The sequence below is a fragment of the Macaca fascicularis genome, chromosome 4 (genome assembly GCF_037993035.2).
Source record: "Macaca fascicularis isolate 582-1 chromosome 4, T2T-MFA8v1.1".
NCBI classification, from domain to species: domain Eukaryota; kingdom Metazoa; phylum Chordata; class Mammalia; order Primates; family Cercopithecidae; genus Macaca; species Macaca fascicularis.
In genome coordinates, this window is record NC_088378.1 from 147460407 (window position 1) to 147480560 (window position 20154).

Sequence of the window (20154 nt, forward strand, 5' to 3'; positions counted from 1 at the left end):
ATGTGTGGTATTTTAGGTCTGGCTTCTTTCACTTAACAGTGTTTTTGAGGTTCATCCATGATGTGGCATGTGTCAGAATTCCATTCTCTTTTGAGTAGTATTCCAATGCACATATTATATACACCATATCTTATGTAACCACTCTCCAGTGATGAACATCCGGGATGTTTCTACTTTTTGGCTATTATAACTAATACTGCTATAAACATTCATTCACAAGTCTCTGTGTGGACATAAGTCTCCTTTGACTTGGGTGATACACCTAGGAGTAGAATTGCTGGGTTATATGGCAGGTTTGAGTTTAACTTTTTAAGAAACTGTCTAGCGTGTTTTGCATGTGGCTGCACCATTTTACACTCCCACCAGCAATGTAGGAGTTTCCATCTCTTCACATCCTTTCGAAGACTTATTTTGATTATTGCCACACTACTGCTTTTGAAATGGTACCTCACTGTGGTTTTAATTTGCATTTCTCTAAACACTGAGAAGTGTCCCCATCCTGATCCATCTGAACTCTGGATTTCATTTGCTTAAGAACCTTCCTCAAACAACTACCTCCCTCTACAGATTTTTTCCTGTATGTTGATAAATATGACTGAGTCCCTCCCATCTTAAAAACAAAACCAAAAATAGCCCTTCTGTCTATAAAACGGTGATCACCATGATTTCTACTTTGTCACATTCACCTCTCTGTAGTATCTAATAGAGAAACATTTGTTTTTCCTAAGAATTGAGTATACCCTAGAGAAACTCCTATTCCAGTACTACGCATCCATTAATTTCAGCTTTGGCTTATTCTATGAGGGTACTTTTTGCGTGATCTAGCTTTCTAATTCAGTCTCGACCTTCCTGTAGATTCACTACTTTAGATGATGACAAGTTACCCTGGAGACGTTTGCTTGAATACAACCTAGGTATCTTTGTCAGCACCAAACAATGACCATATTAAGGACAAAAAGAAAAACTGAACATCTATATCAGTATCTTCAGCTCAGTTTAATAATTAATACTCTTCAAATATAACATTGAAAGGTGAAAGGCCGTATTCAACAACCTGGAAAACATCTGCAACAGAAAATGAAAACAAAATAGTCCCACTAGAGATAAACCAATTCCTTCTTAAACCTTGTCCGTCAGTGTTCCACTAAGAATTCAAATTCTCGAGTTTCCCTTTCTAAACTTACTGACTCCTCTCTCTACACATCCACTTTTAATAAAACATTCTGACTCTTCGTGAACTCTAGTCCTTCATCCTTTCCCTATTCTCACACTCAAATCTTGTTAAATATTAAAATATAATAGTGGTAAAGAGAAATCTAAGATAGTCCCCAAGATTCTCACCCCCTGGTGTATACGCCCTGTGCAAATTTCCTTGAATATGGGGGTGGGGAGCAGTAAATATACTGTTGACTCTTGAACAACATGGGTTTGAACTGCACTGGTCCACTTCTGTGTGGATTTTTCTCCACCTCTGCCACTGCGGACACAGCAAGATTAAGGCCTCCTTTTCTTCCTCCTCCTCCTCAGCCTAGTCAATGTGAAGATGACCAAGATAAAGACCTTTATGATTATCTACTTCCGCTTAACAAACAGGAAATATATTTTCTCTTTCTTATGATTTTATTAATAAAATTTTATTTTATTTAGCTTAAAGAATACTATACAATACATATAACACACAAATTACACGTTAGTCAACTTTTTATTGGCAAGGCTTCCAGTCAACAGTGCTATTAGCAGTTAAGTTTTGAGGGAGTCAAAAGTTACATGTGGATTTTTGATGGCTTATGGTCAGTGATTCTCACTCTTGAGTTGTTCAAGGGTCAACAGTAATGAGACATCCCTGCCACGATTAGGTTACTAATCACTTGACTTTGAGTTCATGAAAAACGGAAATTGTCATAGGTGGGTCTGATCCAGTTAGGTGAACTGTTTAAAAGAAACTAAAGCATCAGAGAGATGTGCTCCAGCTAGCCTCACACACAAAGCAAACTGCTATGTTGTGAGATAAGGGGGTCACATGACAAGAACCCTTCTAGGAGCACGGCCTCTAGGAGCTGCGAGTGGTGCCCACTGGCAGCTAGCAAGAAACTGGGGACCTCGAGCCTATAGCTCCAAGGAAATTAATTCCACCAACAACCAGTGAACTTAAGGAGGACTCCAGGTCACAGATGAGAGCACAACCCCTGCTGACAACTTGCTTTGTCTTGAGAGACCCAGAGCACAGAACCCAGCTAACCCGTACCCAGACTCCTGAGCCAAGACACTATGAGATAATAAATTGGTATCATTTTAAGCTGCCAAGCATGTGGTAATTTGTTATGCAGGACTATATAACTAATAAAATACATTAAAAATAATATCTTCCTTTCCTTTTGTTTCACTTCAAAAAAAGCTAAGCAGATCATACAATTTTAACATAAGTATTTATATGAAAGGGTGGAAAGAACTGGAAGCCAACAGGACAATCAACAGCACTTATAATTACAACTTAGCTTGATACAGCTCTTCAGGCATGGCTAAATTAAAATTCTCTAATCCTCTTACAATTCTGGCATCAATGATAATGAGAACCCCGCAGTACCTCTATCCTCCAGTGGGTTGCCAGCAAGGTTAATTGTGTGGAGTCCTGAGTTGGGATTATGCGCTAGAGCACTGGCCAGTTTTTGTGCAAAATCTCTGCATGTAAACAAAACAATAAGATTAAGCAACAAAATGTAAAATGTAAAACCAAATGTAAAACCATTCGAATGGAACATTTAAAGCTTAGAACAGAGTGAAATCTAAATAGAGAAACTTCCCTTACAATATTAGTCTATATAGCATATATTTCTTAATACCCATTAATACCTCATTAGAGAATTTGTAAAGCCACAGCCAGAAAATGGTTCATTCTGATTGGCCAAAAGCGAAAAGAAAATACATAATTGCCCCTTTAAAGGCACTCTGTTGTATGCTATTAATAGTACTTTCTGGCCCCTCCATAATTAAAAAAAAAAAAAATCCTGGATCGAACCTGCTTTTCATGAAAATTATAGTATTTACCATATCTTATTTCTCATTTCATGCAACTGTGAATGCAAAACTGATTACACTAATTATTAAGTTTAAAGGTTACAATTGCTAGCGCTACATTTTGGCAAAAATTAAAACCATTGTTTTAGTTAGGTTTAACTTGAAATAATGTACTAAGTGCTATGATTATGAAACTGTCAACCGTCCTCACTTAGCAGCAGTGAAATCTTTATTCTACTAGATTCTAACTCTTATGCTCTTAACAGTAGGCTTAGGTAGTGACTACTAAACCACTAGATAAAGACTATGCAAGCATTAACCTGAGAAAGAAAAAAATGACTAAAACTGATCAAAGCAAAGCAGTAAAGTCATATGAAATACGTTACCACTATGACCACCAGTAATGATAATAAAACCTACATATACCATCTACAGAGTAAAAGGCACTTTGCCAAATACTTTAAATATATTAATTCATTTACCCTTGCAATTTTAATTGTATAAAATAGGCATTATTATTATCCCCATTTTAAGAGTGAAGAGAATGAGGCACAGAAAGCTTAAGCAACTTCTGCAAGGCCATGAGAAATCTGGCTCAAGGATCCATGCTCTTAAAAACGATACTATGTACTCGCAAAAATATCAAGTGACACAATATCAAGAGATGTTACCAAATTATTAGGCTTCATGATGATGGGAATTATACGGATTTTTTTTTCCAGAAGGAAAAACATTGCTGTATATGTGATCAGCCCAATTAAAAAACAAAAAACAAAAAACAAACAAAAAAAACCTATGAATTAATTAGAAGAGCAAATGGCACAGAATTTTAAAACAACATATTTATAGATTCAGGAAAATACTCACATTCTAAGTCCAGCATTTTCCAACACCAATTCTTCCAGTCGATTGGACCTACTCACCACCCTCAAGATCTGTTCACAGACATCAGTGGACTGTAACAGAAAACATTCTTTGACTACTCCATAACTCTAAAGAAGAAAAACTTTATTGTTATATATCTATGCAATGCAAAGTTTTAATTAAGTAAAACATCACTCATTCAACAAACCTTGAATGAGCATCTTCTACTATGCACCATCGTGATGAAGATCCTGGAAACACAATGTTATAAAGGAGAAAGTCCCTGCCTTTAAGAGTGTGCCATCCAGCAGGGTAAACAGACAAGAAGAACACTATGGTCAGAGTTTGTGTCCCCCCTCCCAAAATTCATAGTTAAAAACCTAATCCCCACTGTGATAGCGTTAGCAATTAGGTGCCTTTGGGAACTGACTAGGTCCGGGTGGTGGGGCCTTCATGAAGGAATTAGTGCTTTCACAGAAGAGGCCCCAGAGAGCTATCTTGCCCCTTCCACCTAGTAAAGACACAGCTAAAAGGCACCACCTGAGAACAACAAAGTGTGCTCTCACTAGACACCAAGTCTACTGGAGCCTTGATCTTGGACTTCTCTGCCTCCAGAACTGGGAAATAAACCTGTTGTTTATAAGCTACCTAATGTATGGTATTTTGTTATAGCAACCTGAATGAAATAAGATAAAAATATACTATTATGATAAAATAATAAAAAGACCATTTTGGTAGTGCTATGCATACATATAAGTGCACCTAATCCAGGTTCACAAAACCAAGAGGACTTCCCAAAGAAGGTGACGTTCAAAATGAAGAACTGAAGACTAAATGTTAGTGATGATGATAATGATGTTGAAAATATCTTTGCTGAGTTCTCACCATGTGTCAGGCACTGAGTTAAGTCCTCTATGTGTATTTCATTATAAAACCATTAAAGATTATTATTCCATTTTCATAGATAAGAAAATTAAGGTTTAAAGATGTCATAAACTTAAACAGGAAGGCTAAATAAGTACTTGATGAATGCTAGCTGGTATTAGGATGTTCCTACTGGAATGTAAATAGGATAAAATGGGAAACAACCTAATAATACGAAAAAGTTTAATAAATAATAGTCTCATGTTAATAAACATGTTTTCAAAACAACCATTATATAGTTGTATAACTATTATGCCTATATGTTAAACAAGATTACAACAATTAAAATGAGTAATATATAACAACATTTTGAGGGGACTATGAAAAATGAAGAGTTGTGCCCTGGTGGTAGAATTGTGCATATTTTTTAAAAATATTTATTAATGTTTTTATATTTATAACCTGCCTCATTCCAAAACTAATTTAAAGTGGTTCTTGACCTTAATATTACTTATATATTAAAAAGTCATTTTGGCTCATGTCTGTAATCCCAGAACTTTGGGAAACTGAAGAAGGCAGATTACTTGAGCTCAAGAGTTCAAGACTAGCTTTGGGAAATGGTGAAATTTCATGTCTACAAAATATACAAAAAGTAGCGGGGTGCGTCCCAGACTGCACGCGCCTGCAGTCCCAGCTACTCAGGAGACTAAGGTGGGAGGATCGCTTGAGCCCAGGATGTTGAGGCTGCAGTGAGCCATCATCGCACCACTGCATCCCAGCCTGGGCCACAGAGTGAGACCCTGTTTCACACGTGCACACACACACACAAAGTGATTTTAAAATTCTCCTTGCAACCTAGCGTGTACTAAATACTTCATGATATTAAAAAAGAAAGAGTGAGAGAAAGAAGGCATGTTCTGTGTGCCATAGCATACAATATCAAAGCACTTTCTTTTCATAAAATATCACATAAAAATATTACAGTACTTTGACTTATCATATAACAAATACCCAACTGGATTAATCATAATTGGAACACAGTCTGAATGTGGCACAAGTTCTCTAGTCAAGTATTTTTAAGAAAACCTAACTTAGAAACACCCCAAGTCCCACAGCATGTAAGGCTCTCATAATTCTTATTTGCTGTTTGATTCCATTCTGTCAATAATGCCACTTTCACACTATTCCTGGGTTTCCAATGTGTCCCACTGATTAAGGAAGAAAGAGAAAAATTAATTCCAATTGACCTGATGCCTGCAATTTACATTATGCTGACAGTGATGATATTCAAAATGGTGACCCCCTTATCAGTATAATTCTTTATCTCACAATGTACATACAAGGGTCTTATTCTGTGCTGTCATGATAAAAAGTGACTACTTAGATAATGTTTTTGCGGATATTATCCTAATTACCAGAAATAATTCTTGGGATCATTACCATTTCTGGGCTACCTTGCAGTGCACCCAGAAAAGTAATTTACCATAATGCTTTGAAGATTTACAGCCCATTGGGGTATAAATACCATAACACAAATTTATTAAGGAAAATGTATGAAAGTGTCTCCAACTTCTCTTTAAAATGCCAGTAGGGGAGATGTATAACAAATCATTCATGACTAAATTAATTCTACTAATTTTTATTGAGTGCCAGGTACATTAAAAGCATCATTTTCTACAGGGATGAATATAAGGAAATGAAACTTTTAAAGGGAGACACACTCAAACCTAGCTACTAAGTATAATGTGATAATTCCAGTAGTATTTTCCAAATGTCTACAGCATGTGCAGCACTATGTGCATCAATTTAGGAAATTTTTTAAAAACTGGATACAATGACTCTCCAGGAGCTTGCATTCAGTTAAAAAATGAATGTAAACAACAAAAACTAGAATCACTATAGAGTAATAAATGAACTATTGCAAAATAAATTAATTTTTTAAAACTGGAACTTTAGAACTGAAAGAAACCATATACATTATCTCATCCCACCATGTCATTCCCTAAAGACTAAAAAAAGATGCGATGATGCTCACCAATTTGCCTGAGCTGCAAAACAGAAGAAGCTGAGCAAGACCCCAATTCTACTATTTTTTTAATGAGTCAAGAATGTTGGCCAAAAACATGGTCCTAATTGCATATTCAGTACCATTTTTTAAAAAAATCCTTGACTCAAATTAGAAATACTGATTGCTAATTTGCTTCATAAGATCAACATAAAGTCATATTTTTCTCGTGGCACCTTAGCACAGGAGGCTTTTATGGGACTAGTAACAATCTTAACCCAGAGAGCTCATATAACTTGAGAAGCAGCCACTTATTTTTGCCCTTGCACTTCATGTTTACAAAAATCCAAAGACGTGCTTCTTCATATTGTCCTTTTCTTTGAATAAACCCAATGTTACACAGTGCTCCGAGACTGCCCACTTCAGTACCCATCAAAAGAGAAAGTATCATTTCAACTTTGGGTAAAAAACATGAAGAATTTAGTATTCTTTTTGAAGACCTGTAGAGTAATATCCACAAAGATCACTTCATTTTAAAATACCAAATATTAAAAATATATGCAACCTGTATTTTTGTGTTTAAATCTCAGTTAATAGAAAAGCAGCATGAGCAGTCCTCACATCCTGTCACTCCACTTCCTTCCATCCCAGGACACCCAAGAAAACATAATAGCATTTACCTGCTTTGTTTTGCCAGGACTGAAATGATTAGGTGCATATTTTATGTCCTAAACATCTAAGGCAGCTGAAAGGAGATGATACCTGGGAGGAATAATGACAGAATGGCAGCAGCAATTGCCTGGACACCTTCCTGTAATTGCAGGTTGGGACAATCTCCAAAAGCGAGATATCCACAACCTTCCTGAAACCCTCTTGAGGCCCCATTTTGAAATTCACAAGCTTATGTAAATGACTGAATGAGCCAGAAAAACTGACATGGTAGCAAACCATTGTTCTCTCTGATCCCACAACCCCTGGACTAATCCCCTTCTCATTCCTCCAATGGCTCCTCTTTCCCACCTGTACTCTTTGCTGGCTCAGGCCTGGAAATGGTCCCATCCCAGCAAGCAGCAAACAAGGGACATCTATTCTTAGGTCTCCCATCATGGCTACCTGTCTGCTCCCTGAGGGCTCACCTGGCTCCAACTCATGCCAACCCTCACTCCATCATCACTGCTCAGACACAACTCTTGTTTGAATTATATAGTTCACATAATTCATACTCTCATATATGTTCATTTCTCAATCTCTTTGATAACTTATTAGACATATACTTATTAAACCAATTTTTATTAAATAGTTACTATGAGTCACACATTCTCATAAGTACTGGATAGAGATGAGTAAGAAATGGTTCCAACTAACTCAGGTATGCAGGAAGTTGAGGCCCTGGAAGGTCAGGTAAGTTATCTAAGGTAACATAGCCTTATAATAAAAATCAGAATCTGAAATCCAGGTTTCTCATTCCAAGTCCAAGCATTTTCCTCTACCATATTGGCTCTTAAGGGACCCCAAATGAGTTTAGTCCATTTTCATACATACAATGTTTTAGGCCACCCCTACCCCAAGCAAATTCAGAGAACCAAGTCGCCTGCCTACTAGCCAGTCTCAACCCTCCATGTCCTACAGATCCATGTCTTACTACAAGTCTGATGTATTCACTATGAAAATCTTAAACCCCCAGATCCTATGACCTCTGAAAGTTAGAGACTTAAACATGAGAGTCTCCAGGAAAACATACAAATTCTTTCTTATCCCATAACAAACACCAGAGAGTTAATTTATGGATAAGCATCCGTCCATATGACTGATATGAACTGGCAACAATCCCCAAGACAGCATCTTATTTCCACTAATAAAATACACCAAATATTTTTCTCATTCGTACCTTATGAAAACAGATTTCACTTTAATTTAATTTTGCTTTCATATAAATCTACCCAAAACCCATCTAGAAAATCAACATTAACTATCATTACTCGACCAGGGGAACTCTACCTGCTAATATTTTCCTAAATTCTTAGGAAGGGAAACTTTGTAGACACAGAGTGTAAGATAGGAATATAAAATCTGCTATTTGCAGCTGTGCAAACGTAACTTTAACAGTTTTTGTCAACTGAATGGTTTGTACTAAAGGCTACACTAAATGTATCTTTTTGTTCATCTTCTTAAATTGCCTGAAACAGCTGAATACATGAGGAAATACTTGGAAGCATCTCACATCACAAATTTTACTAAACGTTATGCAAATCATTTAAAGGAAAATATCTCCTCAAGAAATAAAATGTATATAGTTTACTAGTACAGTAAATTTTCTTTTCTTTTTTTTTTTTACAAATATTGGGTTTTTGAAATTCAGCAAAGCCAAGCAACATTTGCTGCATGTTTGATTACTTACCAGTTTTAGATCCTTAGAGGACAGCTTTGTGAACCACTGATTATATTCCAGAGCAGCAATGATAGGTATTAAGTCCCTGGAAACAGAAACAAAGTACATGAAAGTGCTCCTACAGTAGCTACACTGACACTTAATTTTTAATCCATGACATCCAAGTTCACCTGTTAATTTCTATTATTTACAGATACATCTAGTAGGCCATGAGACAACAACTAAGTTCTCAAAGACTGATCTTCAAAGTTCCCAAAAGTTAAAGTAAATTGTCTCCAGGGACTCTTTCCTACTTCCAAAGGAAAAGAGGCTGGTATCAGAATTTGCTGGAAGAACCTCCTTGCTCTGAGAGATATCATACCTCTAAGTCCATACCAATAACAAGTCTTACTTCTTTAGACCTCTCCTTCATAAAATCTTTTTTTTTTTTTTAGACAGGGTCTCACTTTGTCACCCAAGGTGGAGTGCAGTGACATGGATCATGGCTCACTGCAGCCTTGACTTCCCAAACTCAGGTGATTCTCCCACCTCAGCCTCTCAAGTAGCTGGGACTACAGGCACGTGCCCCCATGCCTGGCTAATTTTTGTACAGATGGGGTTTCCCCATGTTCCTCAGGCTAGTCTCAAACTCTTGGGCTCAAAGCAATACACCCACTTTGGCCCTCACCCAAAGTGCTGGGATTACAGGTGTAAGCCACAGTGCCTGGCCTCCTTCATAAATTCTTTAACCATCAATTATCTCATATAGTATTCTCTAGTCAGAGGAGTTCATATTGTAAGCGAGATACTGCCTACCCTGACAGTAAGTGGCACTGGATGGATGCCCAATGCTTAGCAAGCATTTTGCAACCATTTGGTCTTTTTTTTAGTTCCTACTAGTGATTACATCCATAAGATAGCCCAGGTGCATTTTTGTCTTAGGCTTCATATGAGCTCTTCGACCACAGAGTGAAGCTATCTGCATGTCAGTTCTGTCTCCATTCCAATTTTGCAGCCTAAGCTCCCACAACTCATCCCATGCTCAAGACAAAAAGCTGACAACTCATTACTCATCTAATATGATGTGCAATTTCACATTCAGAATAATCTTTTACTGCTCTGTTATGAAAATTTGTGTGTCCTTAAATGCCACTACTATCACACATCCTCACCTCCTTAAGTCCTCCCCTGGTCAAACCCCACCTCCCTTTTTAGCATTTATTTATTCTATCTTATATTATATTTTGTTGCTTTAAGCATCCTTACCACCCCCAATTATTAAGTTCTTTGAAAACCAAGCCTTTGTCTACTTCAGTTTTTTAGCTTTAGTGAGGTAATAGCAGTTTTATACTCAGTGCAGGACAAGTAGCAGATACTCAAATTTTTACTGAAATAGAAAAGAAAGGCAGAAGGTGGAAAGAGGTCTGAGAATCAATATTATCTCATTGCTCTGGGTGTCGGCACTGTGCTTGGCACTCTACATAGGCCAGTTCGTTTAAATCTCAAAACAACCCCAGGAGTTACTGTTGTTTACATCTTACAGATGAAGGAACAGATGCTCAGAAAATAAAGTGAAACTAGGCCGAAGGGACAGAATTGCAGTCAGAACCCTGGCTCTGAAGCACCACATGTCTGCAGTTTCAATCGACATGCTTTAAAAAGATGAGATGAGTGCCCACAGGTAGTAGAAAAAAAAAAGAATCCAGAGAAATAGGTAGGCTCAGTCATGTGTTTCCACATGCCAGGTTTTCTACTGACAAGTCTCTTTACTAACTTTGCCTAAGTTTAAATTTTTTTTTTTAAGTTTTAGATTAAAAAGGAGAACAACACTTTCAATAGTTATTTTACGGTCTTCACTCACCTCGTGCCCCTCCACTGACATGCTCTCTGGGCTCAGAACAAGGCCCTGTATCTCTCCCTGTTGCCTAATTACAGGTTGTAGCTTCTCTAACGGTGATTCCACCTTATTACAGAGTCCCCAAAGCCCACGCTGAGAGTTCTCATGTATATTTCAACATTCAGAACTACGGCAAAGCAGTCTCATTGCATCTTTTTTGTGGATTTAATGTCCAGGAGTGACCACACTTGGGAACCACTTTTTTGTGTAGTCTGTTCTGTCACATGATCTGATTTGAAGTATAACTGGCTTTTGTCATAGATGAAGTCATTTTCAGGAATTGAAGGGCACATCATTTCACAGAATCATGAAGGCAGTGGGTAAAACAGCATCATCTCTACATACGACAGTACTTAACACTAAAAATGCTTATTGTTCAATATTAAATTTTTAAGGTATACAGCATTCTAAAGTGTACATTTGTGTGATATAATCAAGAATTGGGATTAATAAAATCTACATATAAAAAAAGATACAAATGCTAACAAATATAGACTTTTCTTAAGAAAGAAATACAACCAAACGTCATAAGGATACCGTGTTAGCATTAAAGGTGATATTAATTTCTTCTAACAAAATTATTATGTTTTAAAATTGCTCTATGATTCATACGCATAATCTATTTTACAAAATTAAATCATCTATGGATGATATAAACAAAATTTTGCTCTAGAAAAAATTATTCATGAGGAGGATGGAGACTAAGTATATTGGCATGGTTTGCCTACCATGTTTCTCTAAATTGTGTTAATGCCTAGGCTTTTTATGCTAAAAAACAACTAGAAGGAGACAATCACATATTATATTCAGTAGATATTTATTTAGTCCTTAGTACTAGGCAGGGTTATTAGGCTCTGAGAGCTAAGAGATGAAAAAGAAGCATAGCTCTTATTCCTCTATCATACTCCAGTGGTAAAGAAAAACTCCTACTCAACTATCTGTAATACAATAGGAGATGTGCTGAATAGGGAAAATGTTAAAAAACAAACAAACAAAAAGCCCTAAGAGCACAGTAGGACAGCAAGTAATTCAGCCTGAAGTAAATGGGGAATGGTTCACCGGCTTCAAAGATCAGAAGGAAACCAACCAGCCAGGGAGACAGAGTATTTTAAGAAATTAGGAATAGCATATACAATGGCATGGGAACCTGAGCATATCCAGCAATTCCATCCATTCTTATGTTCAACAAATGCCAGCCATCGTGCATGAATCACTGGGCCTGATGCAGAAATGAACACAGAAAATGGTCCCTGCCCTGTAAGACTGATGGCCTGGCAGAGTCTAGCAGGAGACTCAGGAAGGAAAAAGCAGCCATAATACAGTGAAACAAGCCCTAGTGAGGTAGGGGGAATACAAAATACTATGTGTGCAAATAAAAGGGGTGCTAATCAAGACAACCAAGTTGAGAAAGAGGATGTTACTGAGCCCTCAGAGTGGGATGAGACACATATTCTAAGCAGAAGAAATGGGCAACAAAGTCAGGTATGGCTTAGTCTAAGAGTTTTTAGAGCTCCGAAAAGCACAATATGAAAATAAAAAAAATTGATAAACTGGACTTTATTCAACATTAAAAACTTCTGCTCTATAAAGGATGTTAAAAGAAGAAAAAGATAAGCCACATGCTGACAGAAACTATTTACAAATCCCATTTCTGAAAAAAGAATTGCATCCAAAATGCATAAAGAACTATCAAAAATAAAAAACAATCACCTCAGTTTTTTTAAACGGGCAGAAGATCTAAACAGATACTTCACTAAATAAGATATATATACAGCAAATAAGCACATGAATGGATGCTCACAGTTTTTAGCCATTAGAAAAATGCATTAAGGAAAAACCAAAAAGTGATGCACGGTTTAAAAAAGAGAAAAAAAAAGTTTTTAAAAAACCTGACAATACCAGTTGCTAATAAGGACCCAGAGCAACTGGAACTCTCAAATGTGGCCGATGAGGATGCAAAATGATACACTCAATGGAGAAAACAGTTTGACAGCATCTTATTTAGGTTTAACAGATATTTGACATCTGATGCAGCAATCCCATTTCTAGGAAATTACCCAAGGAAAATCAAAATTTATGTTCACATAAAAATGTAGACAATTATTTATTTTTAAGAGCTATGTTCATAATTACCAGAAACTAAGAACAATACGGATGTCCTTCAAACTACAGGATTGTCAAGGCTACATTAGAAGAGGTAATAATACAGCTCTATCCAGCTCCCTCTCATGGCAAGCTCACCCATGGAACACAGCGCTGCCTTGCAGCAGACAGCCAGCATCGAGCACCAAACATGTGAATGAGGAACGCTTCATTGTGACTCCTGACTGTTCTTGCTGTGGCCATTAAGTTTGAGGGGTTTTGTTACATAGCAATAGATAACCAGAACACTTAGCACCTAGAAATGAGGCTTGAAAGCTACAGTTAGGAGGCTTGACTGCATGCATGCAAGGCAGTCATAGAAAACTTTTGAACAGAAATGTTTCAGAAAGTTAATTTCTGCAACATCAGTGGGAGTTATCAGAGGCAAGGTAACAGTCTCCACAATGCAGACATGATGTATCAGAGATATAGCAGGAGTCTAAGGCAGAAGGTGGGTGTGGGTTCAGAGGCTAGAACAAGGACCAAGGCAAAATAGTAATTTTTTCCAAATTGATTTATAGATGCAAGTAATGTAATGCCAATCAAAATAGGTATACTTTTGTGATAAAACTATAAAGGAACACAAAGATTACCGGAACCATTATTATAACTGGGCAGGGCAGGTGGAGAAGGAGGGAACCGTGATTGAAAATTGATATATGTAAGTCTTTTAAGGAGAGGTAGTAGCCTATTTCTTGCGTTAAATGGTGGACATAGTAGTTAAATTTACAAAGATTTCCATCTTGGTATATATCTGCATACTTTTCTCTAAGGAGACAAGTACAAGGATGGCCTTAGCAGCATTACAGATAACAGACAATACACTAACCAAAATGTCTGACAAACATTCAGCAGAATGGATAAATTATGGAATGTTCATACATTAGAATACAAAATAGAAACAAAAGTTAATACATTATAGCTACACATACCAACACGTAAAACCTCAATTTCTTAGATACTTAATACCTCTCAGCCTGGCCGCAACATGCTGAGAATGAGGAGCTTACAGTGTAAGACCAAGTGCCCAGGAAGTACTTCAGCAAACGCTTTATGTAAGAGGCAAGGTCTAGTCTAGAGAGACATTCAGGACCCCTAGAATTCACTACTCTCTGGGCATCAAGTCACCATGACAGCCAGAACAAACATGAAGACCAAGGATCAGGGAGACTCAGGCCTGCATGGGACAAACAAGTTTGCATACAATAAAAAAATTACGGAGCCAGTAATAATCAAGACTCTGATGAGGTCTCATTTTAATAGAAAATACAAAATACACAAGACAGTAGGTAACTAATCTCATTTCTGAGAGTTCATCTTCCTGGATGGCTTTCTTAGGACACAGTAATAAGTGAGCACATAAACAGATCATGAATAAATATTTAATCTGACATTTGCATGGGCCTCCCTACTGCTGTGCTGATACCAACTCACTGCAAAGGACTACCTGATTTTCCCTGGTGGAGTTTATGGCAGGACCGATCCTTCCTGGTGTTTTCAGTAAGTGCTGATGCAATTAATTGACTTAAGAGGAAAGGTTTCCAAACATCAGCCATTGTCATATTAACTGATTTCTCTTAGTTGGAAGTGGTAACAACTTTTTACCATCACCAGTCCATCATATTTATTTTACATTCCCCACTGTGTTTTGCTTTGACATCCTAAGAAACTCCTAATTATGATGGAACCTTTGATCTGAAAAGTAAAGTCAGCCTTAAAAGAAGTGATAACAGTTGAGGGAACCCTCTCATGAGTCCTGTCAACATGGCAACACAGCATTCTCCTGTACATTTCCAAACATTACTTCTATCATTTCCTTAAAATGGTAGCAAAAACATCTTAAGACTACAAACCCTGAGGAGAAGGATCCAGTATTAACATCTTTTAGAGCCACGTCGCACAGTCATTTCTTACATGACACTGAAGAGAGATGAGACAGTTAATATTCACTAACTTTTTCCTGTTGTAAATTTATTATACATAGAGTTTTTTTGGTTTTGTTATTAGTCTAATGACTTGTTGGGGAGTGTAAAAAATGTTGGGATCCAGGTCAGGTGTGGTGACTCACACCTGTAATCCCAGCACCTTGGGAAGCTGAGGCAAGTGGATAGCTTTTGCCCAGGAGTTCAAGACCAGCCTGGGCAACATCGTGAAACCCCATCTTTACAAATAAATCATAAATCAAATGTAAAAAATTAAAAATATAAAAATTAGCCAAGCATAGTGGTGCATGCCTGTAGTCTCAAGCTACTAAGGATGAAGTGGGAGGATCAACTGAGCCCAGGAGGTCAAGGCTGGGTGATACAAGACCCTGTCTTTAAAAAAAAAAAAAAAAAAAAGAAAAAGTTGGGATCCCTATTTCTCGTGTCAGTTGACACTTCAGAATAATAGAAACCTCCCCTTAAAACTCAAAAGAATCAAGTTTTTCTCTTATACCTTTCCAGAAGAAAAAGCCATCATAAAACTGATAAAGAGTATCACAGAAAAAAAACCATGAACTAGTCTCAGGAAATCCAAAATTTTCTGTAACATAGGGATTCACTAACTTCACTTTTTTTCAATTAAGAAAACTTGTCACTTTAGATAACTGTTCATTTTTTTTAAAAGGAAGACCTTTAAAAGATATGAAAATAGCAAGCATTTATTTGAATATGTACTAATACAAAGTGCTTTAAATATATTTATCCATATAGTCTTCATAATTACCCCAGAAGAGAGGTATAATTATTTATTAACCCCATTTTCAGATGAACACTCCAAAGGCACAGGGAAGTTTGATGTATGCACAGTTACAAGGCTAGCTGAGGCAGAGCCAGGATTCAAAAGCAGCCAGTGTGACTCATGATCCCGTGTCTTAACCACTGTGCTGTCATCTCACTCATGACTAACTTGCCTTCCATACCATCAAAAAAGTCTTCATACTCTACAGAGGAAACCAGGATGGTATATCCACAGGTTTTCAGATCAAAGGATCGAAAACCCCTTCCATCACAATTAACCAATCATTTGGTTTCTGATTTTAAAGTTTTGTTTTGTTTTGTTTTTGAGACGGAGTCTCGCTCTGTCACCCAGGCTGGAGCGTAGTGGTGGATCTCGGCTCACCGCAACCTCTGCCTCCCAATTCAAGCAATTCTCCTGCCTCAGCCTCCCAAGTAGCTGGGATTACAGGCGTGTGCCACCACGCCTGACTAATTTTTTGTATTTTTAGCAGAGTATTAAGATGTATTCTGAAGTTTCAATTGTACCATCCCCTTTTTTTCTGAACATCAAAAATAAACTGCTAATATGTGGGGGCTAATTTATAATAAAAAGTTAAAATGCAAAAACAAAGAAGTTGGCAAGGGATTGAGAGTCTAGATCTCTTGCCAAATTCTTTGCTACTCTACATTCTAGATAACCCATTAAACCTAGATTACCTAGTTTGATCCCATCTTTTTGATCTGTATGACTTTATAAGAATTTAATTTTCCTAGTTATTATTATCAGTACAAATTTCCCTCCTTACTCCCTTTCCCCTGCCTGCCATCTCTCTGAAATTTTAAAAACACTGTGTAAACACAGTGTTAAATATACCAGGAAAGTGTTAAAGAACAAAAATAACTGATGGATGTTAAGGACATCTAGCAAGTCCCACAACCTGCAACGTGAGAAAAGCACAAATAGAGCAGTAATTCAATGAACAACATCATGATTATTCTTAGTATATCCACCTACCACAGGAGTGAAGATTTCCCTCTAATAAATCTTATAAACATTTAAAGGCTCAAAGGAGGTGTTTTAATGCAAGAATGCACAGCCTTGCCACTCTTCATGCTCCATGCATGCACACAATAGATTATGCACTCTCGTGGAAAGGCTGGTAAAACTCAGAGCATATTCATTTGACATATTCATTTGATAGCCTTTCTGGGAATAATTTAGACTTTCCTCCATTCCATCTATTTTGGAAATGGGAGTTGGAGAGTTTTAAAAAGTTAAGAATGTCACAAATGAGCTATTCCTTCCTGCTATCCTAACTTATATGTCCTGTATATTATTAAATCATTAGTGGAACCACTCATCAACTCTGGGAAGGATGTAAATACCTAAAACAGTTCCCAGATAAGGACATTCCTAGAGGTCTAAATGAGTGGTCTCTACATTTTTTTATCATTCATCCCCAACAGCAAAGAATTTTGAATATTCCCCCCTCTAAAAAATGTGTTAATCTATAAATCATACACATGTACTGCAGCATTAATATATTAAGCTCAGTATAAAACATACACACATGCATAAATAAAATGAATAAGAAAAATTAGACAAAAATCAAGTTCTACTATTAGCGTCACATCCCCAACATATCATCATCTTATTTGCTCCTTAGAGTTCATCTCACCCAGGTTGAGGACTATTGGCCTACAGAACTATTTCAAGAAATTCAGGACTGGAAACAGAAGCCAATGGTGTTCACACCTGATTCCACTCTCCAAACAGCAATGCTTTTATAAATGAGACAAGGAATTAAAAAAAAAAAATGGATCTTTGATTAGGAAAAGAATGACAGCAGTGTCCTCAGGACAACCTTGCCAAACATAATCCACACTCAGAACTCTTTCCTGATAGTATCACACTCAAGAATGTCACCTTGATCAGTAAGAAATATGACAACACAAAAAAGCATGAATCTGCTGCCTGGACTCTTGTGAGCCAAGTTGAAGCTCAATGATGCATGTCATGGAGTCTTCAAAGAATTCATGAGATTAGCTCCTCTTTAACATCTTTCAGGAACACGAGAAATCAATGTAGTTATAGCTATATATTTTCTTCTTCTTGGCACCAGTACCTCTACCTTCATAATTCCCTACCACTCCAAATTACAGGGTAATTAAATTTTTTAACATGTCAGCTCACAGACCTTTGAGAAATCCCATGAGAAATTTACAACAAATTTTCAATCTATGCTTTTTTTGGCCTACTGATAACCTAAAACAGAACAAACGCAAAGAATATACTTAAATAAGATGCCAACTGGACATTTTATAAATAACAACTGGAGTGGGCATTTTTCCAAGTACTTCCTAATTATGGTTCTCCAGAGATTAACTGGCTAGATCTAGCATGATCACTGTCATCCTTATTCCTGAATGCTTATTCAGCAACAACAGAGGGACTGGTCCTAGATTCAGTTCTGATAGAACCATAGTAAATAAATAAGAAAACATTATCACAACATTCAAATTGCTTACAAATTACCATGAAGCACCTAGATAGATCTAATTGGTTTTAGTGAAGTAGCAAGATATATAGAAACAGGAAGCCAAGTCCACATTGAAAAGAGAACAGCAAGCTGGATGACTGATAAAGCAGCCCCAGGACAGGACGATGCACCTGCCTCTCCATCCTTCGGTTCCTGTGGTTATAGATCACATGATATAAGTGGCACAGTGTCCTAACACTGGGCCTATGTCTGAAGAAGAGCAGATTCTAGGCAAATCAGAGGGGTGAGGACAGTAGTAGGGGCTCTTGGTGACAGAACAATGACCAAGGCACTGCCCTGTCACCACACCTGGACCTTCTAAAACCATGTCTCACGTGTGGTGATGGGGTCCCACACAGACAGAATGTTGCTTCCTCCATCTCTGTGCTTCAGATGAGCAAGGTGCCAAAACCATGTTTCATCCTCTCAGACCTGTGACATTAACATCAGTGCCTCTCCCATGACTCAAATCCCCGGCTTTGAATCTGAACTGGTCCTGGGAAAATGGTAGTTACAAACCTCTAGGCAGAAGAAAATAATGACCTGGATGAGTAAACTAAAAGAAACAAATGGAACTGTATAAGAATCCAGATAGAATTTAGCCATGGCTTCAAGCAAAATGGGGTTAAGAATGTCATTAAAGCTATAACTGCCGACCTGAGCAGGGTAGTAAACAATATTTGAGTAATCTGACAGGCTTTCTAGAAATAATCCTACCTCGCAGGATTCTGATGTGCTCCACCAGAGCAGATCACTCACTGTCCCTTAAAAATCCTTTATTCTGGGACAATGGCTTGACTGTAGAGTATCACATCACAGAGCATGAGCAGGACAGACACAGCCTAGCCTTCAGTGAATTTCCCTTCCAGAAGCACTGATAGTTTTAAGGACTGTTACAAATGGATGTTTCTAAGTAGGAAGACTAAATATAATGGCAAGAAAAAGTGGAATGAAAAAATAAAGCTAGCCGGGCGCGGTGGCTCAAGCCTGTAATCCCAGCACTTTGGGAGGCCGAGACGGGCGGATCACGAGGTCAGGAGATCGAGACCATCCTGGTTAACACGGTGAAACCCCGTCTTTACTAAAAAATACAAAAAAAACCTAGCCGGGCGAGGTGGCAGGCGCCTGTAGTCCCAGCTACTCGGGAGGCTGAGGCAGGAGAATGGCGTAAACCCGGCAGGCGGAGCTTGCAGTGAGCTGAGATCCGGCCATTGCACTCCAGCCTGGGTGACAGAGTGAGACTCCGCCTCAAAAAATAAAAAAAATAAAAAATAAAAAATAAAGCTTTGGATGATGGCCAGTCAGAAGAGTTTTTTTATTGACTCTATGAAACAAGTATAGCTTTCTACAAGGAACTCTAGCTGTAATATGAAGTTCACAGATCTTGACATACAAATGCATGCAGAATCTAATTTTAATAAATACAAGTGGCAAACACGGTTGCGTGCTTGTATCTGAATTATGTTCAAATAGGGGATATATGTTCAAATATGCTCAAAAAGGGAACACAGGAACTAATTGTCATAGAGGGAAAATTAATGTATACATATGAGAATGTCTCCCCATTTTTGCTAACAAACTCCAGCTCAACACATAGCCCATTTAATGTCTTCTCTGACACCTCCACATTTTCTAATTCCTCTTCTCTGTATCTCACACCTCAATGAGAAAAATACCAGTAGAGGTTAAGAGAATAACCCACACACATCACATCAACTTATGCCACAATGAATCCTACAACTGTGCCATTTAAGTGCAGA

At 37.5% G+C, this 20154-nt stretch overlaps 1 protein-coding gene across 19 annotated transcripts in view; it reads right to left on the minus strand.

Annotated features, from left to right (window-relative positions):
* The window catches only part of CARMIL1 (capping protein regulator and myosin 1 linker 1), a 349557-nt gene that overhangs the window by 147846 nt on the left and 181557 nt on the right, over window positions 1–20154 (minus strand). For all 19 annotated transcript variants that reach the window (XM_074038752.1, XM_065544339.1, XM_074038747.1 and 16 more), the window contains 3 exons: window positions 9147–9222; window positions 3883–3971; window positions 2585–2679 (listed from right to left, as the gene is read on the minus strand). In XM_074038752.1, the coding sequence (XP_073894853.1) occupies window positions 2585–2679; window positions 3883–3971; window positions 9147–9222 (260 nt within the window). The remainder of the gene's footprint in view (window positions 1–2584; window positions 2680–3882; window positions 3972–9146; window positions 9223–20154) is intronic.